The sequence below is a fragment of the Myotis myotis genome, unplaced genomic scaffold (assembly GCF_014108235.1).
Source record: "Myotis myotis isolate mMyoMyo1 unplaced genomic scaffold, mMyoMyo1.p scaffold_m19_p_4, whole genome shotgun sequence".
Taxonomy (NCBI): Eukaryota; Metazoa; Chordata; class Mammalia; order Chiroptera; family Vespertilionidae; genus Myotis; species Myotis myotis.
In genome coordinates, this window is record NW_023416346.1 from 90,259,505 (window position 1) to 90,283,395 (window position 23,891).

General features: G+C 37.5%; 1 protein-coding gene across 3 annotated transcripts in view; it reads right to left on the reverse strand.

The window, feature by feature from the left end:
• Positions 1 to 237: 237 nt before the first annotated feature.
• Positions 238 to 23,891, reverse strand: part of ABCB7 (ATP binding cassette subfamily B member 7) — a 202,958-nt gene continuing 179,304 nt past the window's right edge. For all 3 annotated transcript variants that reach the window (XM_036304439.1, XM_036304440.1, XM_036304441.1), the window contains 4 exons: positions 22,261 to 22,432; positions 11,692 to 11,795; positions 9,040 to 9,147; positions 238 to 1,809 (listed from right to left, as the gene is read on the reverse strand). In XM_036304439.1, coding sequence (XP_036160332.1) covers positions 1,594 to 1,809; positions 9,040 to 9,147; positions 11,692 to 11,795; positions 22,261 to 22,432 — 600 coding nt within the window. In that variant the 3' untranslated portion in view covers positions 238 to 1,593. The remainder of the gene's footprint in view (positions 1,810 to 9,039; positions 9,148 to 11,691; positions 11,796 to 22,260; positions 22,433 to 23,891) is intronic.

Here is a 23,891-nt window from a genome sequence, read left to right on the forward strand (position 1 = left end):
TTTCTATCTAGAATAAGCACATTTCTAGTAATACAGCTGATTTGTTTAAAGGAATTGCTTTTTTTTTTTCCCCTTCAGAAGAGTAATAATGTCTATGGCTTCAAATTAAGAAATGTTCATTCCTCCCCCCATTTTTCAGTTGATTATGCATGTCAGTATTAACTACAACTTCAAAAGCAAGATCCTGCATCACTTACTCTGATGTCGAAGACTAATCATGAAATACTGGTTGCAAGCCACTTGTCAAATTGCCTTTATATAACAAAACTGGATACTCAAGTTAGATAAGTATCCGCCCACAAATGAATATACAAAACAAGGAAACATTAGTCTCACCCAGACCAAATTATCATTTAAAACACACTAACCCATAAACCAATAAAATAACTACTTTAAAACCTTTTCTGATAAATAAAGACTCATAATATAGTCATGTGGTTGGTCATGAAATACAGTTTCTCAAACTGAATGATTACTACCAAACAAATGAAAGCAAATTCAAATTATAAGAGAGAAGAGCTTTCTCAGTGAACAAGTATCAACATTTTATTAATTATTTCCAGCAGGTAAAACTTGAATATTTCATTTGGGCTCCTCCTGTTAAATCAAGCTTAAAGAGACTCATTAAATTACTGAAAAAGAGGAGATGTTGAAATAAAGTAACTCTGAAGTGTCAATACAGATTAGAGTCCTGTTCATCTAACCCTCTCCTATTTATCTAAAGGTCTCTAAGAATGTTTAAGTGGATGTTACTATATTCACGTGTGAACATGTGCACACACACATGCATGCACATATCTCATTTATTTGTTTCTTTGTGTAACTTCCGATAACAAAAGCAGTATATTTAAGATGGAAACAGAAAAAGCTATTAATTTCCGAGGCTATTACTGCCAGTATGGCAAATATCAAATTATATCAGGGTTCTTTAGTCTTTAAAGAGAAATATATAAATTTTGGTCCAAAACAAAAGCAGTATCTTATTTTGGTGGGGAAAAAAATAAAATTCTCACCACTAGATGATAGCTATAATGCTGGTTATTGACGAAGAACATTCTATATTAACTAACATGAGAATTGAGGTTTTTCTTCAAAAAGGTTATAGTGGAGAACACTTTAAAAATGTAAGTATAGATATCTATCACAGAATTATTTCAATGGAGGTTGCAGAAAAGAAAAACAATGAACCTTACTGTCCTCTTTTTTTAATAAAAACAAACAGACATTTTCTACCGAAATTGTCAGCATAAAGGAGGTTTTAAAAACTATAAAAATTTGGAACCAATCCGATTCATCTGGTTGTGAATATCATCAAATGGCTCTCAGGCCTCAAAAACGGAAATGGGATAAAGTCAGATAGTAACAAAAATAATGATTTGAGCAAAGTGAAGGCAATAACAAGAAAATAATTTGGGGCTAAATATAGTTTAAGAGTTTGTAAAAGATATAAAACTCAAATCAACTTTCAAATAAATCTTATCTAAAAGAAGGAGTATGGATAATGGGAATATATAATTTTTTAATGAAACAATTTTGCTTCAGTGCAAATGTATATTCAAAAAATAAAAATAAAAAGGAAATGTCTCATGTGACTTAGCAGGAACAGTTTCCACAGCCTTTCACACTGTTCACAATTTCTTCTTGTAGTCTCTTCCTTTCCTCCTCTTTGGATACATTTTCTTTCTTTGCATGCCATTTGGAGTTATCAAGGTTCTGCACATGGCTGCTCTGTGTATGCCACATTTCTGAATAGATACTGCCAGGATTAGCAAGCAAACCATGATGGGTACCACGTTCAGCTACTTTACCCTAAAAAAAAGCAAATGAAACATAGAGAAAGGTCATACAACTAGCAAAATAACTGAAAATACATAATATTTTCTAACTAAAGATCACATTATCTATTCAGCTATTGATGGACACCTAGGTTGCTTCCATATTTTAGCTATTGTAAATATTGCTAAATGAACTCAGGGATGCATATATCTTTTCAAATTAGTATTTGTTTTCCTTGGATAAAAATGTAGAAGTGAAATTGCTGATTTGTATGATGGTTCGATTTTTAACTTTGAGAAATATCAATACTGTTTTCTATTATAGTGGCTGCAACAATTTATAATCACACCAAGAGTGCAGAAGGGTTACCTTTTTTCCAAATCCTTGCTGGCACTTGCTAATTGACTTTTTGATAATACCCATTTTGACAGGTGTGAGGTGATATCTCATTGTGGTTTTTATTTACATCTCCCTAATCATTAGTGATGTTGAGCATGTTTTGATGTCTGTTGACCATCTGTACATCTTCTCTGGAGAAATATTCCGTGCCTTCTATTTTTTATTGGATTATTTTTGCTATGGAGTTGTATAAGCTCCTTATATATTTTGAATATCAACTTCTAATAGGATATATCATTTGCAAATATCTTTTCCCATTTAGTAGGTTACCTTTTCATCATGTTGATCGTTTCTTTCACTGTGCAGAGGATTTTTAGTTTGATGAAACCCCATTTGTTCATTTTTGCTTTTGTTTCTCTTGCTCGAGGGGACATATCTAAAAAGATATGCTATAAATGATGTCAAATAGTTTATTACTTATGTTTCATTCCAAAAGTTTTATGGTTTCAGGTCTTACATAAGTCTTTAATCCATTCTGAGTTTATTTTTGTATGTGGTATAAGAGAGGGATCCAGTTTCATTTTTTTGCATGTATCTATCTAGTTTTCCCAAAACTACTTATTGAAGAGACTCTCATTTCTCCATTGTATATTCGTGCCCATTTGTTGAAGATTAATTGACTATATAAGTGAGGGTTTATTTGCAGGTTCTATTCTGTCCCATTGATGTGTCTGCTTTTCGGCCAGTGCCATAGCGTTTTGTTTAAGATGGTTTTATAATATAGTTTGAAACCAGGGAGCATGATACCTCCAACTTTGTTCTTCTTTCTCAAGATTGCATTGACTATTTGGGGTCTTTTGTAATTCCATTTAATTGTCCTGGTTCTGAAAAGAATGCCATTAGTATTTTAATAAGGATAGCAATGAATCAGTAAATTGCTTTGAGTAGTAAATACATTTTAATGATATGCATGGTGTATCCTTCCATTTATTTGTGTCCTCTTTGACTTCTTCAGTATCTTACAGTTTTCAGAGTATAGATCTTTCACCTGGTTTAAATTTATTTCTAGGTATATTATTCTTTTTACTGCAATTGTAAATGTGATTCATTTCTTAATTTCTCCTTCTGATCATCTGTTATTAGTGTATAAAATTATGAAAGATTCCTATATATTAATTTTGTATCCTGATACTTGACTGAATTCACTTATTAAGTCCATTAGTATTTTATAGTCTTTAGGGTTCTCTAAACATAGCATCACAGACTCTACAAAAGAAAACTGTCACATATGTTTTAATAATCCAATCTTAAAACATATGTGACAGTTTTACTTCTTACTTGCCAATTTTGATGCCCTTTGTTTCTTTTTCTTGTGTAACTGTTGTGGACAAGATTTCCAATACTATGTTGATCCTGGACTTTTGTTTGATGAAAGTTTTTCCATTATTACATCAATTTCCTTGCTCGTTATCAGTCTGTTCAGATTTTGCTTATTCATGGTTCTATCTTAAAAGGTTCTATGTTTCTAGAAATTTATTTCTTCTAGTTTGTGCAATTTGCTGGCATATTACTTATTGTATTTATAGTATTTTTTAAACAATCCTTTGTATTTCTGTGGTGTTGGTTGTAACCTACCCTCTTTCATTTCTGATTTATTTGGGTTCTTTGTTTCTTGATGAGGATGGTTAAAGCTTTATCATTTTTGTTCATCCTTTAAAGAACCATCTCATAGTTTCATAGATCATTTCTATTACTTGTTAGTATCTAATTCATTTATTTCTGCTCTAATCTATATTATTTAATTCCTTCTACTTACTTATGGTTTTGATTCTTCTTCTTTTTCTAGTTCATAAGTTTAAAGGTAAGATGTTTATTTGAAATCTTTTGTGTTTCCTGAGGTAAGCAGGTATAGCTATAAACCTGTTAGTATTGCTTTTTCTGTATTATAAAAAATTTTCAGAGCAGTATTTTTCTCTTTCATTTGCTTCAAGGTAGTTTTTGTTTTCCCGTTTGATTTCCACTTTGATCCATTGGTTGTTTGGTAGCATGTGGTTTAGTCTCCATGTGATTGTATTCTTTCTAGTTTTCATCTTGTAGTTGATTTCTAGTTTCAAACTGTTTAGATTGGAAAATATATTTGATATGATTTCAATATTCAACTGTGGAGAATGTTCCATGTATACTTGAGAAGAATGTGTATTCTACAGTTTTTAAATGAAGTGTTCTTTAAATATCTATTAAGTTGATATGATCTAATGTGACATTTAAGACAAAGTATTGATTTTCTATCTGATAAATCTATTGTTGATAGTGGGGTATTAAAGTCCCCTACTATTATTGTATTGCTGTCAATTTCTCTATGTCTGTTATTACTCGCTTTACATATTTAGGTACTCCTCTGTTGGATGCATAGATATCAATGATTGTTATATGTTCCTGGATGGACCCCTTTATCATTATATAACAGCTTTTTATCCTTTTACAAACTTTGTTTTCAAGTCTATTTTGTCTGGAGTATTGCTACCCCTGCTTTCTTTTCACTTCTATGTGTACAGAATAACTTTTTCTATCTCTTTACTTTTAGTCTATGTGTCTTTCTATCTGAAATGAGTCTCTTGTAGGCCATATATAGATGGGTCTTGTTTTTTTAATCCATTCAGCTACCCTATGTCTTTGATTGGCGCATTTAGGCCCTTTACATTTAAAGTAATTATTAATAAGTACGTGCTTGCCATTTCTTGTTTTTTGGTTGTTTTGTAATTCTTCTATTCCTTTAATCTCCTGGTCTCTTTCCATTAAATTTACTAGTTTTCTTTGGGGGGTGGAGGAGGATTTATTCCTTTCTATTTATTTTTTGTGTATTTTTTCTAGGTTTTTGGTCTGAGGTTACCATGAGTTGCATACATATACATCTATATCTATAGCACACTATTATAAGCTGATAGGCCTTTAAGTTCAAACACATCCTAAAAGCACCAGCATTTTACTCACCACTCCACCATGTATGTTTGTGATGTCATATTGTATATCTCTTTATTTTCTGTATCATCTAATTATTTATTGTAGTTATAGTTAATCTTGCTATTTTTGTTTTTTAACTTTCATATTAGCATTTTAAGTGGCTGATTCACTGTTAATTCTCTATTTGCTTTTACATATCTGCTTTTTTTTTTTTCTTTCCTAAAGTTTCTTATTTCTGGTTATGGTCTTTTGTGTACAAAGACCCCTTAAGATAACCTGTAAAACAGGTTTAGGTGATAAACTCCTTTACTTTTGCTTGTCTGGAAAAATCTCTCCTCCAATTATGAACAATAACTTCTGTGCCTCTGGCACAGCTTGGATGGGGATGTAAACTGAGTAGGGCAGGGTCTCAGGGAATCACCAGGGCGGAGCAAACAGCAATGGCGTCTCCGCGACTCCTCGCCTCTCTGCGACTCCGCGTCCCCGAGTGCCGAGTGCCGGCAAGCAGCTTTGCGAGAAAGCCACCCTCGCTTTCCGACCCGCTGCAAGGCCATCCCGCCTCTCCCTATAGGGGTCTGGGACCTCAGAATCCTGCGCCAAACAAGCTCAGTGGATTCGAGAGTTTATAATCCCTTCGGATTGAAAAAAACTGTGCATCCAGTTGCAGCCTGCCTGGCGCGTGCCTCCGTACCTCTGTTCTTGGTGCCTCTGCAGATCCTACTCAGTCTCAATGCTCTTCTTTCTTTCCTTCCAGTTGTAGAACTTCTATTGGGCCAGCTTTCCCATGGTTCTGAATGATAGCTGTTTTGTCTTATAGTTGGTATTTTCAATGTTGTGGGAGGCAGCACAAACAGGTCTGTACCTTACGCCGCCATCTTGGTTCTCCCATGAACAATAACTTTGCTGGATACAGTATTTCCAGGTTGTAAGTTCTCTTCTTTCAACAATTTAACCATTTCCTGACATTCCCTTCTGGCCTGTAAAGTTACTGCTGAGAAATCAGCTGATAAAAACTTACGGGGTTTCCCTTGTATGTGAATTGTTTTCCTCTTGCTGCTTTCAAGACTCTCTTTATCCTTACCTTCTGCCACTTTAATTACAATATGTCTTGGTGTGGGCCTCTTTGGGTTCATCTTGTTTGAAACTGTGAATGTTTGTTTTGTTTCCTTTGTCAGATTTAAATGTTCACAGCCATTATTTCTTCAAATATACTTTCTGCCCCTTTCTCTGTCTTCTTCTGGTATCCCCATAATGTGTGTATCCCTAGTGTGCTTGATGTTCCAAAGGCCCCTTATACTATCCTTGTTTTTGAAAATGCTTTTTTCTTATCAATATCCTGATTGGTGAATTTTGACTATTCTGTCTCCAGATCACTACTCTGTTCTTCTGTATGAAATCTACTGTTGATTCCTTCTAATGTGTTTTCCCATTTCAGTTACTGCATTCTTTATCTTTGGCTTTTTATTATATTTTCTAACTCTCTTCTTTCTTTCGGAGTTTCCTTATTATACTCTCAAGTTTGTTGAGCATCCTTGTAGTCATTTATTTGAATTCTTTATAATGGGAATTACTTATCTCCATTTCATTAGGAAATTTTTCTGGATTTTGCTCTTGTTCCTTCATTTGGAGCATATTACTCTCTTATTTTGACTTTCTCTGGTTGTTCCTATAATATAGATGTGATAGGTATCTCTCCTAATCATGAAAAAGTGGTCTGTGTAGAAGTGGCCTTTATGTAGACTGGGTGCCAGTTGGTTTATGTAAGCTGGTTCAAATCAGGACTGGAGTATGTGGCACCTCGGTTGTAGCCTGGCCACAAAGAGTAGGTTAGGGGAAGGATAGCCTGGTATGCACACATCTGTGGTAACTCCCTGTTGTTCCAGCTCTTTGCCTATGGAACAGTCATAGAAGGGCAGCCCTGTGAGAACACACAGCCGTGGCCTAATACGTATAGTGCTATAACCTGTTCGACCCACTGAATCAAGCTCCAGATGGCCTTAGGCATCAGTTGGAGCACAAGGATAGAGTTCCTGCCTGCATTATCCAAGTGGAGGGATATGAAAACAACGTCAGTCACAGATTCCTCCTATCCTGGAGAGTCCTCAGATCCCAGAAAGGTCTCACAGTTTCTCAGCCTTCTCTATGAAATCTCTCATTTGTTGTGCAGAAGCTATTTAATCCACCTTTTTTTTTTTTTTTACTTGTCTAAGAAGTCTTTCTTTTATTACCCGCTGATAATTGTGCATTAAAAAGCTGACTTGGGAGTGGCCTTTTCAACTGTTTGGTTTCACGGAAGGATGATCACATGGGTAGCTGGTCCTTTTGTTGGGGTCCTCAAATTAAAATATCTCTTTTTCTGAGGCTACCTTTTTTTTCTCCAGAGAAGAATTTTCCAATTATCTGATGATGAGGGAAGGAATGATGATAGCAGAAATAAACAACTGGTTGGCAAGGTTCTTGGAGCCAGTGGCACAAGACAGTCAGTGGTCTTGTTTTTTTGGTATGTTTTGATTCCCACTTAATCTAGCCCCTCATTGTTAATTTGTTTGGTAACTTTAATGTGTCCAGAGCCTCTCTGACTCAATTTCCTGACAAGCAAAAATCTAGCCTCCTGCCAAGGCTGGGGAAGGGGTAATCACTAGGCTGTACAGGGTGAGGAAGGATCTTAGGAATGCTATTCTTTTTCTTTTTTTTGTTAATCCTCACCTGAGGATATATTTTCCATTGATTTTTTTTTTTAGAGAGAGTGGGAGGGACTGAGGAGAGAGAAACATTGATGTGAGACACTTCCATTGGTTGCCTCCTGAACCTGCAACCCAGGCACCTGCCCTTGACTAGGAATCGAACCCTTGAACCTTTGGTAAACAGGCCAATACTCTAACCACTGAGCAAACAGTGGGAATGCTATTTCTCATGTAGACGCAACATTAATATTATAAGAGACTGCTGACAGAATGAGGTCACAGTAGTTTCACTAGAAAATAAAAATCTCTGATCTTCAAGATCATGCAATTATAGAACCATCAAATTATGAACCCAAAGAGATTTTATATACAAGTGCCATAATCATTAATAAGTTATTTCCAATTATAATCCAAACTCCAAGGGGCAATGTTGTAATATAACTGTATAAATACTGTGAACCCCATGTCATGATGCAGGTAAGCACATGCCTGCTAAAGTACTAACATTTTATAAAAAAAGGCTTTATTTGCATAACTGCATAAAATTGGAAAGTTTAGTAAAAAAAAAAAAAAAAAAAAGCACAAAACAGCAGATTTTATTTCAAATTCTTGAACATCAATGAGATAATGAAGTATATCCACAAAATTTCTCATTTAAGATATTCTGGTTGAATCACAATGGGAAAAAAAATCACTTTATTTTCTAATGAATGAACACAGTGATGAACAAATAAATAAAAAGACCTAGGGTCTCCAATACACAGGTAACTTATAAAGGGAATAATATACATACATACCATAGAACATCCTATACAACATTTAGTGGCATGAAAAATTCTATCTCAGTAATTTAATATGGAAAGTATATGAGAATGTTTCTTCTCCCTTAACTTCCAGTACTTGAGCTTTCAAAAATCATAAAGAATTGAAGGTTCATTTATTAGTAGGGAAAGATAATCAAGGAAAATGCTGAATGAAAGGTGAAAAACTTAATAATGTTTGATAATGTACCAGGGGTGGGGAGAAGTCCTTGTAGAAAGTAGAAAAGAAAAACTATTACAATTTTCAAATCCACCAATCACAATAGTAGTACTTTGATTTGTTTAGGACATTTAGACAGTGCACTTTTATATTAATTCCCACAGAAGAGAGAAAGTGGGTTGTCCATTTTACTATTTTCCCTATGATAAAAACTATTAGAGAAACGATTTCATTTACTTGTGTTTGTTAAAATTCCCAATGTTCTTCAAATACTAAATTTTAAAGTTAAATCTCTTACCTTGTCCAAGACTATGATTTCATCTGCATCAACTACTGTTGATAATCTGTGTGCAATGAAAATAGAAGTTCTGTGTTTGACTGCATCCCTCATGGCACCAAGAATTGTCTGTAAGTTTGGCAACAAAAGAATAAGAGGGAAAAAAAGATCTATCTATTAGGTAAATTAAAAAATAATCATACATTCCTTAAAGAAACATATAAAATGTCAATTAATTTTATATTACATAAACTTTATACCACTACCAAATATTTGACCTAATCTAATAATAACTAAGGAGAAAATCAATCAAAAAGGGAAGGTAAATATGACCACATTATCATGGAAAAAATTACCTTTAAGAAAAGCAACATTACATATGGACACATATGTAATACCCTTTGTAATATTTTAAGCAATAAAAATTAAAAAAAAAAAAAAAAGAAAAGCAACATTTCTGTAAATTTTAGTCTGGGAGAAGGTGGATATTTTCTATACTTAAAAACAAACAAACCATAATGATGAATACAGTGACATTAGGAGCATAGCCAGATATGATGTTTATTTGGTCAATGAGAGCAAAAATGAAATAAGGAGGGACTCAAGTGGTAAGATGCAGAGAAATTAAAAAAAAAAGATCAAGAGAAAAATATGAGACTCAATGGGGACATGAGCATTTGCTTTTCCTTCAAACTTAGAGGACAGAAAGGACACAGAAAACTGTGCATGTATAAATTGAGGAAACTTATTTTTAAAACAATTCTGACTACTTAATGCATTCTGGAGGACACATTTTTCTTGACAGCCTGTAAAGTGTATATATATACTTTACACACACACACACACACACACACACACACACACACACACACACACAGCTATATTTGGAAACCTGGGTCTAAATACAGCTAGCTAAATGGAAATAGGCATGTGGGAGATGGGGATATACCAAATGTCTTCCTACAGATATTTTTAAACATTGTATTTATTAAAGAAATAAAATTATCAAGAGCACATGGTTACCCAGGAAAAGAAGACCTTATATTTTACTACTGCAGACTGAAAAGGAAGTCCAGGACCAATTCTAAGAAAAATTGTGATGTTCGTGGGGACTCCACTTCCTAATCCTCAAGAAATTACTCTGACGTGCTCTATGGACCTATTAAAAAGGACCATTAAAATTTACCAAATCTGTTGGTAACTCATTCCCTTGGGGAGGTGTCTCTACTACCTCTTAATGAGTTATGCTACATAAGATGATAAGCTACGTGGCTCAAATAATGACTGTTGAGACTCTTAATTTGTAATAAACATGGAGGAAATATTTTTAGGTATAAAGTTTTTATAAACAGACTCATGGCCTGTGGGGTCCCTTGGCTGGCCTGTGGGGATCAGTGGACCTCCGTGCCACTGCAGCCTGGCTTTACTTGCCAGGGCTCCAGCCTGCTGTCCGTGTTGATTCTGCACAGTACGAAGTAGTGCGAGAAGCGGCAGGAGGCTAGGGAGGAGCCCGATCCCGGGCTGGGCACCGCTCAGGTGCACAGGGTGAGTGTCCACAGAAGAGGCTCACACTGCTGCCACAGCTGTGCTTGCTACCCGTGAGCCTGGGGTGTAGCGCCCATCTATCAGCTGAGTGGCACTCCCACTGTGAGAGTGCACTGACCACCAGGGGGCATAGCCTGTGTTGAGTGCCTGCCCCCTGGTGGTCAGTGCGCATCATAGCTATAGGCTGGTTGTCCAGTTGTCCAGTCGCTTAGGCTTTTATATATATAGATTCCTACTCTGCTTATGAATGGGGTCTGTCCTGTTTAAGGTTCCCTTCAAATGTAACAAATCCTGATACTAAACAATTCACTTAGAAATTAAACTGTTTTAAGCACATGACAAATCAAATAATGTGCCCTGGATCTTAACTCCCTTATGCAAAAATTATTGTCATATATGCTGTAAAACTGAAATTAGGCCTATCCTTCAACACTAGGTTTTAACTATATATTCAAGTAAATATGGGTGAAAGGAAACAACTGACAAATAACATCTAGCTATCTTCAATGTAGACTAAGGAAATTTATTCATGAAATTGTCATTGTTATTAAGACTTTGTATTTAATACAAAGATGTTGTTATGAAGTCTAATGTAGTTGATGGGTAATAATACCATGACATCAGTTTCATAATACTTGTTGTGAAATAAATATAAATTGATACCAGCACTACAGGCTGTGTGTGCCTGTTTGCACTTCAGTGAGTTGCTCCATGACAAGTGAAAGGCTTTCTGGTGTATACTGTATCACAATCATTTGCATGACTTGTTTTAATGCGTGTTAAGTGGTAATAGCAGAAAGACTAAAATCTTCTTCCTTTGCCAGCAGACTAGAGAATTTTGCAATTGTAAAAATGCTAGGGCAATGCAACAAGAGCATAAGGTATCATACAGTTCCAAAAGAAGGCATACTTGGAAATGAACTGAACAATGTGATCTTTCAATGCAGTCTGACATTCTTACTATCAACAATTGTTATCTAGGAAAAAATGGCTAAGTATTTTGCTTTATAGCACCTCTCATTGAAATTCACTCAAAATACAAAAGAATATAGCTATTTTATTAAAATTTCCAAGGAGAAAATTTAAGCATTGATAATTGAAGAGTTTTATATTTCCACTAACATTTACCTCTTCAGTAATTGAATCTAATGATGAAGTGGCTTCATCATAGAGAATAACTTGAGGGTCCTTCAAAATGGCTCTTGCAATTGCTACTCTTTGCTTTTCTCCCCCTGGTTAAAAAAAAAAAAATTAGTTTAAGGAAGCATAGCATAAAGACATATTTTATGTTTCTAGTATTTCCATAGAATATAACCATCAAATAAAATACCTTCAACATTTACCTGTTCAGTTATAAGAGTTTAAGTTTATACATGATATCCTTGGACAAACTACATTCCTTGGAACATAAATGTAGTTTTTGATTCTGACTTCATGGCAAGTGAAACAATGAAGAGGGGAAGTAAAAACTTTGATTCCACAATTATTCCTCAAACTAGAAATATTCTCATTACATGTTACTTTATATGTACTTTATATCACTTCCCCAGAAACAGCAATCTCAGATAGAAAAATGTCACTATTAGAGAACTGAAAAAGCCAAAAACAAATACAATACCTGAAACCTGAAGACATAAAACAATTTATCTCTTAACATTAAAAGGTATCATTCAGCCAGTATTCTCAATGATTTTTTGTCATAAAGCTATTATTTTTGTAGCACTCTTCAAAATTAAGGGTATATACTAGATACATCTTATTTTGCCTTATTTACTATTGGGTTCTTAGCATTTAAGAATTTTAAAACAGCCCTAGCTGGTTTGGCTCAGTGGATGAAGCTCGGCCTGTGGACTGAAGGGTCCCAAGTTGGATTCCAGCCAAGACACATGCCTGGGTTGCAGACTCGATCTCCCCCAGTGGGGGTGGGCAGGAGGCAGCCAATCAGTGGTTCTCTCTCATCATTGATGTTTCTATCTCTCTATCCCTCTCCCTTCCTCTTTGAAATCAATGTATATATAAAACAAATAGTTTTGGGTGGTAAACACAATGCAATATACAGACGATGTATCATAAGAGTTGTATACTTGAAACCTATATAATTATATTAACTAATGTCACCCCCCAAAAAAGGACTTACTTTACCCAAAACAAACAAACAAAACAGATGTCCAGAAAAGTTAAGTGATTTGTTCATGGTCACAGAGAAAAGACTTAGTTGAATCCAGATTAGACCTAATTGATGCATAGTCTAATGCTCTTCCTATCACAAGGTGCAAGTGCACTTTTATTTCTGAACTAGAGGCCCGATGCACGAATTTTGTGCACTGGAGGAGGGGCGGGGGGGGGTGGTGGTGGTGGTGTCCCTTAGCCTGGCCTGCATCCTCTTGCAGTCTGGGACCCCTCAGAGGATGTTGGCCTGTGTCCTTTCGCAGTCCAGGACCCCTCAGGGGATGTACGCCTGCTCACTGCTCCTTACCACTTGGCTCGCTGCTCCTTAGTGCTGCTGTGAGCCTGACTTCTGGCTGAGTGGCACTCTCCCTGTCGGAGCACACTGAACACCATGGGCAAGCTCCTGCATTAAGCGACTTCCCTCTGGTGGTCAGTGCACATCATAGAAACGGGTTGTTCTGGTCATTCCGCCATAACGGCTGCTTAAGCTTTTATTATATAGTTCCACCATAACAGTTGCTTAGGCTTTTATTATATAGACTAGAGGCCCGGTGCACAAAAATTTGTGCACTCGGGGGGAGGGGGATTCCCTCAGCCCGGCCTGTGTGCTCTTGCAGTCTGGGACCCATCGGGAGATAATGACCTGCTGGCTTAGGCCTGCTCCCGGGTGGCAGTGGGCAGGCCCAATCCCTAGGTGCAGCCCCTGGTCGGGCTCAGAGCAAGGCTGATTGGGGAGTTGGGGCACCGCCCCCTGTCATGCACAGAGCAGGGCAGATTGGGAGGTTGTGATGCCACCTTCAGTCACACTCAGGGTAGGGCCGATTGGGGGGTTGGGGTGCTGCCCCCTGTCACACTCAAGGCAGGGTTGATGGGGAGGTTGGGGCACCGCCCCCTGTCACGCACAGAGCAGGGCCAATCAGGGGGTTGGGGCACTGCCCCCTGTCACTCACAGAGCAGGGCCCATCACCCTGCTGCTGCTGCCACTGTCGGCCGTGGTGGGAGCAAGGCCTAAGCCCCGGGCCTCGCAGATGCCTGAGCCCCAGGCCTCGCAGCCACTGGGGCTCATAGCTGCCTGAGACCACAGCCACCTGAGCCCCAGGCCTCGCAGCTGCCGGAGTTCATGGCTGCCCGAGAACATGGCCACCTGAGCCCCAGGCCTCGCAGCCGTCGGGGCTCATGGCTGCTTGAGCCCTGGGCCTTGCAACTGCCTGAGCCTACGACTGCCGTGAGCCCACAGCTGCTGATAGCCCCGGGCCTCGCAGCTGCTGTGACTTTGTCTGGATGGACGTCCTCCCTAACTAGCATATTACCCTTTTATTAGTATAGATTACTAGAGGTCCGATGCACGAAATTTGTCCAAGAGTAGGCCTTCCTTCCCCTGGCTGTCAGCACCGGCTTCCCTCTGGCACCCAGGATCCGGGCTTCCCTCGCAGCCCCGGCTTCGTCCAGAAGGTCGTCCAGTCTAATTAGCATATTACGCTTTTATCATTATAGACTAGAGGCCCGGTGCACAAAAATTTGTACACTTCGGGGGAGGACCCTCAGCCCGGCCTGTGCCCTCTTGCAGTCCGGGACCCCTCAGGGGATGTCCACCTGCTGACTTAGGCCCGCTCCCCAGGGGAACGGGCCTAAGCTGGCAGTCAGACATCCCTCTGGCAGCCCAGGAGCCCTTGGGGGATGTCCACTTGCCAGTGGGGAGCACATCTAAGCTAAAGTTAGACATCCTTAGTGCTACTGAGGAGGGTGAGGCTCCCGCCACCACTGCTGTGTGGCAGCCGTCAGCCTGGCTTGTGGCTGAGCAGAGCTCCCCCTGTGGGAGTGCACTGACCACCAGGGGGAACTGACCACCAGGGGGCAGCTCCTGCATTGAGCGTCTGCCCCCTGGTGGTCAGTGTGTGTCATAGTGATCAGTTATTCCCAGTCGTTCTGCTGTTAGGGTCAATTTGCATATTACCCTTTTATTATATAGGATTGAGGCCTAGTGCACAGGTGGGGGCTGGCTGGTTTGCCCTGAAGGGTGTCCTGGATCAGGGTGGGGGTCCTGCTGGGGTGCCTGGCCAGCCTGGGTGAGGGGCTGAGGGCTGTTTTCAGGCTGGCCATGCCCGCGGGCTGGAAGCAGGTATCTGGGATTTATTTAACTTCTATAATTGAAACTTTGTAGCCTTGGTCTGTCTTGAAGTCGGGGTTGCCCTTGGCAACCCTAGCTCCCAGCCCCTCCTTGAGAGGAGGCCATACCAGCTGGAAGCAGGTATCTATTGTTTACTTATCTTCTATAATTGAAACTTTGTAGCCTTGAGTGGAACCCAGGGCCAGCAGGGCAGGCAGGAAGCTTGGCTTCCTCCATCGCCAGGGCAACCCAAGCCTCCTGCTCGCTCCAGCTCCGTGGCCACCGCCATCTTTGTGACGGATTGAGCAAGTGATGGTTAATTTGCATATTACTCTTTTATTAGATAGGATTATATTGTTTGTGTTGATCTCTGATTAGTGTGATCTTTGTTGTTACTATTATAATTGTTTTGGGGCACCATAAACTATGCCCATATCAGGCAGTGAATTTAATAAAAAATGTGTGTGTTCTGACTGCTGCATTAATCTGCTGTTTGCCTGTCTCTCCCCCTCTCCTTGGAATTCTCTGTTCCCTATGACATTAACAATATTGAAATTAGGTCAATTAATAACTCTATAATGGCCTTTCAAGTGAAAGGAAGGTTGCACACCTCTCACTTAAATGAAAAGCCAGCATTTATTAAGCTCAGTGAGGAAGGCATGATAAAGCTGAGACAAGCTGAAATCTAGATTGTGCCAAACAGCCAAATTGTGAATGAAAAGGGAAAGTTCTTGTAGAATATTAAAAGCTCTATACCAGTGAACATTATCAATAATAAGAAAATGAAACAGTCTTATTGCTAATATGATTAAAAGTTTTAGTGGTCTGTATAGAAAAATCAAATAAACCATGACATTTCCTTAAGCTGAAGCCTAATCCAGAGCAAAGTCCTAACTCTCTTCAAGTCTATATAAAGGCTTAGAGAGGTGAGAAAGCTGCAGAACAAAAGTATGAAGCCAGGAGAATTTGGTTCATGAGATTTAAGGAAAGAAGCCAACTCCATAACATAAAAATGCAAGGTAAAAGCAAGTGCTGCAGCAACTTATCCAGAAGATCTAGCTAGGAACATTTATAAAGGTGGCAACACTAAACAACAGGTTTTCAATATATCTGAAACAGTTATATAGTGGAAAAAGCCGTCTAGGACTCTCATAGCTAGAGAGGAGAAGTCAGTGCCTGGCTTCAAAGCTTCAAAGGACAGGCTGAGACTCCTATTAGGGGCTAATGCAACTGGTGATTTTAAGTTGAAGCCAATGCTCATTTACCATTTGCAAATCCTAAGGCCCTTAAGAACTATGCTAAACCTGCTCTGCTGTGTTCTACGAATGGAACAAAGCCAGGCTGACAGTACACATGTTTACAACATGATTTACTGAATATTGTAAGCTCTCTTTTGAGACCTATTCCACAGGAAAAAAAAAAGATTTCTTTCAAAAATACTGTTCACTGACAATGCACCTGGTTACCCAATAGCTTTGATGGAGATTTACAATGAGATTAATGTTGTTTTCATGCCAGCTAACACAATATCCTTTGTGCAGACCATGGATCAAGGAGTAATTTTGAGTCTCAAGTCTTATTATTTAAGAAATACATTTAGTAAGGATATAGCTGCCATAGATAGTGATTCCTCTGAAGGATTTGGGCAAAGTGAATTGAAAAGCTTCTGGAAAGAATTCACCATTCTAGATGCCTTTAAGAACATTCATCATTCATGGGAAGAGGTCAAAATATCAACATTAACAGGAGGTTGGAAGAAGCTGATTCCAAATCTCATGGATGACTTTAAGGGGTTCAAGACTTCAGTGGAAGAAGTCTGCAGATGTGGTGGAAACAGTAAGAGAATTAGAATTAAAAGTGGAGCCCAAAGATGTGACTGAATTTCTGCAATCTCAAAATAAACTTGTAATGGATGGGGAGTTACTTCTTATGGATAAGTACAGAAAGTGGTTTCTTGAGATAGAATCTACAGCTGGTGAAGATGCTGTGAAGATTGTTGAAGTAATGACAAAAGATTTAAAATATTTTATAAACTTAGTTCATAAAGCAGCAGCAGGGTTTGAGAGGACTGGCTCCAATTTGAAAGAAGATCTGTGGGTAAAATGCTATCAAACATCATCATATGCCACAGAGAAATGGTTTGTGAAAGAGTCAATTGATGGGACACACTTCATTATCTTATCGTAAGAAATTGCCAGAGCCACCCCAACCTTCAGCAATAACCAACCCTGAGCAGCCAGCAGCTGTCAACATCAAGGCAAGACCATCTACCAATGGCCACCCCGCCAAGACTGGGAGTCATAGCAGTTCTATCTAATACAAAGAAACAAACATAAAGAGATAGCCAAAATGGGGAAACAAAGAAACAGGACCCAAATGAAAGAACAGGAGTAATCTTCAGAAAAAGAGCTAAATGAGTTGGAGGCAAGCAATTTATCAGAAATAGAGCTCAAAATAATGGTTATAAGGATGCTCGACAGCAAAAAAAAAAAAAAAAAAAGAAAGAAAGAAAAGGACATAAAAACCATGAAAAATAATCAAATGGAATTAAAAAAGACCCCAGCCCTAGCTGGTTTGGCTCAGTGGATAGAGCGTCAGCCTGTGGGCTGAAAGGTCCTGGGTTCGATTCCAGTCAAGGGCATATGCCCGGGTTGTGGGCTTGATCCCCAGTAGGGGGCATGCAGAAGGCAGCCAATTAATGATTCTCTCTCATCATTGATGTTGCTCTCTCTCCCTCTCCCTTCCTCTCTGAAACTATATATATATATCCATCCCCAAATAGCCACAACAATCTTGACAAAGAAGAGCAAAGTTGGAGGTATTACAATACTGGATATCAAACTATACTACAAGGCCATTATAATCAAAAGAGTCTGGTACTGGCAAAAAAAACAGGCATATAGACAAAAGAAACAGAATGGAGAGCCCAGAAACTAACCTATGCCTCTATGGACAATTAATATTTGACAAAGGAGGCAAGAGTAGTCAGTCTCCTCAATAAATGGTGCTGGGAAAATTGGAAAGTTACATGCAAAAAAATGACAGTAGACCACTAACTTACATTATACATAAGAATAAACTCAAAGTGGATAAAAGACTTAAATTGTGGAACAGTTGTGAAACAATAAGAATCCTATAAGAAAATATAGGCAGCAAAATCTCAGACATCTCTCGTAGCAAGATGTTTACAGATACATCTCCTAGGGCAAAGGAAACTAAGGATAAAATAAACAAATGGGACTACATCAAAATAAAAAGCTTCTGCACTGCAAAAGAAACCATCAACAAAATGAAAAGAGAACCCACTGTATGGGAGAACAGATTTGCCAATGATATGTCTGATAAGGGGTTAATTTCCAAAATATATAAAGAACTCATACAACTCAACACCAAGAAGACACACAATGCAATTAAGAACTGGGCATAGGAAGTGAATAGACACTTCTCCAAAGAGGACATACAAATGAAAAAAATGCTCACTGTCATTAAACATTAGAGAGATGCAAATTAAACCACAAAGACATAGCACCTCACACCTGTCAGAATGGATACCATCAATAAATCAACAAACAACAGGTTCTGAGGAGGATGTGGAGAAAAGGGAACCCTAGTGTACTATTGGTGGGGAATGCAGAATGGTGCAGCCACTGAGGAAAATTTTATGGAGTTTCCTCAAAAAATTAAAAGTGAAACTACTTTATGATCCAGTAATCTCACTTCTGGAGAGATATCCTAAGAATTCTGAAACACCAATCAGAAAGAATATATGCACCCCTATCATTGCAGCAATATTTTAAAATAGCCAAGATCTAGAAACAGCCCACCAGTAGATGATGGATAAAAAATGAATGGATAAAAAAAGAATGGATAAAAAAGCTGTGGAATATTTACACAATGGAATACTATGCAGCTGTCTCAAAGGATATCTTACCCTTTGAGACAGGATGGAGGAACCTGGAGATTATTATGCTAAGTGTAATAAGCCAGTCAGAGAAAAAGACAAATACCATATGATCTCACTTATATGTGGAATCTAATGAACAAAATAAACTGACAAAATAGAACCAGAGGCATGGATAGATGGTATAAACTGACAGATAAGAGGGGAGGTGGGTGGTACAGATGGGATGACAGAAGGTGAAGAGAATGGGTAAAGAACATATATGCATTGCCCGTGGACACAGAAAACAATGTGGTGAGGTCCAGAGGTGAGGAGGGCAAGGTCTGGGTAGTGGTGGACAAAGCGGGGAGACAATGGGGAACATCTGTAATAATGTCAACAATTTTTAAAAAGTTCCTCCAACCAGCAAAAATTATGACTCGCTGAAGGCTCAAATGGGCATTAGGATTTTTAGCAATAAAATATTTTTAAATTTGCATATATTATTTTTAAGACATATTTTGTTATATACTTAATAGACTAAATATAATCTTAGCTCTTATATGCACTGAAAAACTAAAAAATTTGTGATGTGCTTTATTGTAATATTTCATTTTATTGCAGTACTCTGGAGCCAAACCCAAAATATCTCTGAGGTATTCTATATAATAAAATGGTAATATGCAAATCGACCAAAGAGCAGAACGACTGGTCGCTATGATGTGCGCTGGCCATCAGAAGGCAGACGCTCAATGCAGGAGCTGGCCCCTGGTGATCAGTGAACTCCAACAGGAGGAGGGCTGTTCAGCCACAAGCTTGGCTTGCAAGTGCAGCAGCCTGTCTCCATGGCAGTGCTAAGGATGTCCAACTGCAGTTTTGGCCCACTCCCTGGAGAAAGCAGGCCTAAGTTGTCAGTTGGACATCCCCCGAGGGCTCCCGGACTGCGAAAGGGTGTAGGTAGGGCTGAGGGGACCCCCGCCCCCCGCCCAGTGCATGACTGTCATGCACTGAGACTTTAGTGTCTATATAAAAGGTGGTACTTTACTTAATATGCCTCTTTTGGCTTCTTTTCTTGTCTGTTACCTATTAATTTATTAATATCTGAAAAAATATTTTTCAGCTTCAGTAACCTCTTTAGAAAACAAGTTCCACCTTTTTATTATCTGGTACACCAAGTATATTTGTTCTGCAATTTCTTTTCTTCAACATATAAAAGGACTCCTTATCTCTAATATTAATGCCTAAGTATATATTCATACTATCTGCACTCCTCCCCATTTCATAAGATCAAAATTTCCCTATCAAAGCAAACACCATGACAGAACTCTCTGCTGATCCACCTAGTAACTCAGCAACAGAAAGCTCCTAAAAGAAGCAGACACTCAGCAGAAGGATTCTTTTTGTTATTTCTTTAATTTGAGGTTTTTAATTAAATTCACTGGGTGACATTGGTTAATAAAATTATATAGGTTTCAAGTGTACAATTCTATAATACATCATCTGTATATTACATTGTGTATTCACCAACCAATGTTTTTGATGTGCCTCCCAAATTTCAAATGGAAACCAACCCAGTACCGATTTTATTGAATATAATTTTGGAACTTGAAGAGCATTTGTTTATCTCTACCAGAATTATGAGCATAGATGCCAATTAATACACTGCTCCTTTTGAGATGTCTGGTTGTAAGGCGATGGGTATCAGGTAAAAATAACATTTCTTTAGCCATCCCTACTCTCAAAAGTATGCTGAGAGGGAAAATAAAGGATTGGAAAATGCAATGTGGCATAGTCATCTGAGTCAAAGTCATAAGTTGAGGAAGGAAGCCCATATTATGTGACAAATTGGGAATTTCCAGAGTCAGCCAAATGGAAAAAATAATCTGAGTGTGAGCTAGTTAATAGGAAATTACTTCTATTAAAAGCAATGGTAAAGTATAAAAGTGAACTGGAATGATACAGGCACCTTTTATTACTGATTAATGACCAAATAACTATTACAAACCAACTAAGTGTGAAAATAATCTTTGTTTAACATTTTCTAAACCTAGATCAAAACTTTCTAATAGACTAAATTCCTTGAAAGATTGATTTATGCTTCATCTTTTTAACTCTTAAATCATTTAGCATAGTAGATTACAGGTAGTATGTACTTAATCAATGTGATTGAAACCAGTTTGTAACAAAGAGAAATGGGGATATATTAAAATTCATGCATACTATTCTTTATTCCCCTTTTGCCTTACCCCTATCCCTACTCTATAAATTTCCCCCTTAAACTAAATTAGAATCCTATATAATAAAGAGCTAATATGCAAATGGTTGTCACGCCCTTGCACCCTTGCACCCTCGCCCCGGCGCCGGAGGACCTGAGGCTGCGCCCTCCGCCCTGTGGGGCTTGACGGGGGTGGGGCCGGCAGGGTCTGGGTCTCGCGCAATTTCAAGGCATGTGCAGGTGGTCGAGGACTTGACTCTGGGTCACGGGACACACCCCAGATTCTGACAGGAGGGAGATTTTCATATACATTTTACTAATTTTCTTTCATCTCTGACACTTCTATTATAGAGAAAGGGCAAATAGCAATATTAAAATATTTCCTCTAATTAATCCCCTTTTAATGTGCACGAATTTCGTGCACCGGGCCACTAGTGAAGAATAAATGTAAAGGATTTAGTATATGAGTTACATTAATACTTTCAGGCATTAGATATTGTTTTACTCTGGAATTCAAATAATTTGGGGCAAAGAAACATATTTATGGACTTTCCAAAAATTCAGTCCTTTTAGGATAATTCATTATTAAACTTTATCAATCTCATAATTAAACACTTAAATAGAAATGTAGAAGCCCCAAAATTTACTTGACCATTGAATCAAGGAAATGTAAATGAAGATTGCTGTAAGGAAAGTATGGTGTCACCTGGGTACTAGACTTATGAGGGTGATCATTTTATAGGGTATATGAAAGTCTAACCACTGTTATACATATGAAACAAATATATATTGAATGTCAACTATAATTAAAAAATAATTTACAAAAAAAGTGTAACAATTAAGTATATCCTGTACAAGGAAGTCTAAAGTATCCAAAACATTACATAATAATCGAGGAAATTATGAGATCCACTAGTCACTAGCAAATTATTTCTCTATACTCTTACTACTTTCCCAGAATAATAATGAACCTGGCTTTCCTTTAATATTAAGAATATGGGTAATAAGTTAATACTGATTTTAGCATATATCCATAACTTACTATTAAGCACTTAACGTGTTTGCAGCTGCAAAAGAAAAAAAAGACTTGTATGATTTGAGAACACTTACTTCTGGTATATTAGATTGTTTACAGTGATGGATAGGAGGCTTGGGGACCTTGTCTAAAGCACTTGGATAAGCATTAGTTTTGAATACTGCTACTATATTTTCTAGAAAATGGCTATGACAAATTAAAGTTTGAAGGGAGTATCCAAGGGTGGTGGTGGTCTGCGTGTGTATGTGTGTGTGTGTGTGTGTGGGGGGGCAAATCTAAAATCTGATTACCTGAAAGCTTGAGTCCTCGTTCCCCTACTTGGGTGTCATATCCATGGGGCATTCGAAGAATTGCATCATGGAGTCCAGCTAATTTTGCCACTGCATACACATCCTCAGGTGAAGCACTGATGTTTCCATATAACAGGTTGTAGTAAATGGTATTATGGAAGAGGACAGCATCCTGGAGCAAGCAGACACACACACACACACACACACATATTTATGTTCATTATAAAGATTATTAAAATAACAGTAAAGACATAAAGACTAAAACATGATAACCCCCAAATCACCCCCGACATCCCTGCAATCCCATTTCCCTTCCCAGAGATAATTACCATTAACAATTTGCTGTGTATTATTGCTGACTTTTTTCAATCCATTTATAGGCCTAAACATACACCTTTTTTCAACACAAATGGTGACATATTATATGTATTATTTTGCAAATTGCTTTTTTCACTTAACACATCCTGGAGATTGTATATATCAGTAATAGAAACCTACTTCATTCTTTTTAACAGTTGTGTAATACTAAGGGTACATCATAGTTTATCCATTTCTCTATTGATGGACATTAATGTAGTTTCTAAATTTTTGTTACTACAAAGAATGTTGAAATATCATTGTATATATGACTTTTGTGCACCCATGTATTTCTTTCTGTAAGAAGGATTCCTATAAGTAGACAGAGTTGAAAGGTAATCATATGTTTATCCATTGATAGTATTGCCCTACAGTCTTAAAATGCTGACAAGTAAGTACACATTCCAACCAATAGTGTATAAGGGTGCCAAGTCTCCATATACTCAGCAATCCTGGATATTAGTAAGTTTTAGTTGATGCTACTTTAGAAGTAAAATGTGCTTTTGGTTTAAATTAGCATTTCCCAAATTACTAGTGAGGTAGAATATGTCTTTACAAAAACATATGTTTCTCAAAGCTTTTAAATTGAACTTAAAACAGGAAAAAAATATGAAAGTTCACTGCAAACATTCATTTATTATTTTAATTTATCCTGACATAACAAACTAAACCTAATTTAATTAGAGCATCCATCTCCCACTTCTCTTTAAGTCTCCAAATGATTGGAAGGCAATAGTTAGTGAGATGAAATAAAATGACTCCATTAGTTCAAATGAACAAGAATACTCAATTAAAACTTCTTTAACATCATAATCAGAATTTTAGATATTATTTAAATAATATCCTAATCATTTATATTCCTACTACTAATATAAAATATTATTTTATTAAGTTGGAAATTAAACCAAATGAGCTTAAAGTACTATAAAGAGAAAATACTTATTTTTAAATACTTTATATTCAGAAAAAGTTAAACAAATGCTAACTGGAAACCGTGAAAATACAAAAAATAAGGTAAAATAAAAATGAATTAAGTAATCTATAATCTTACCATCCAGCAATAACTACTACTATCCAAAATGTTTCTCCTATCTTTTTTCTCTACTGACATGTATTCATTTAATATTTAAAAACTGGGGATATTATGTTTTGTTTTGGTATTCTCTTTTTCAACAAACTTTGTATCTGAGTATTTTGCCAACACTCAATATTCTTTAAAAACTTGGTATTTACAAATGGCTGTATGACATTTGATACTATGATAATTTTTTTTT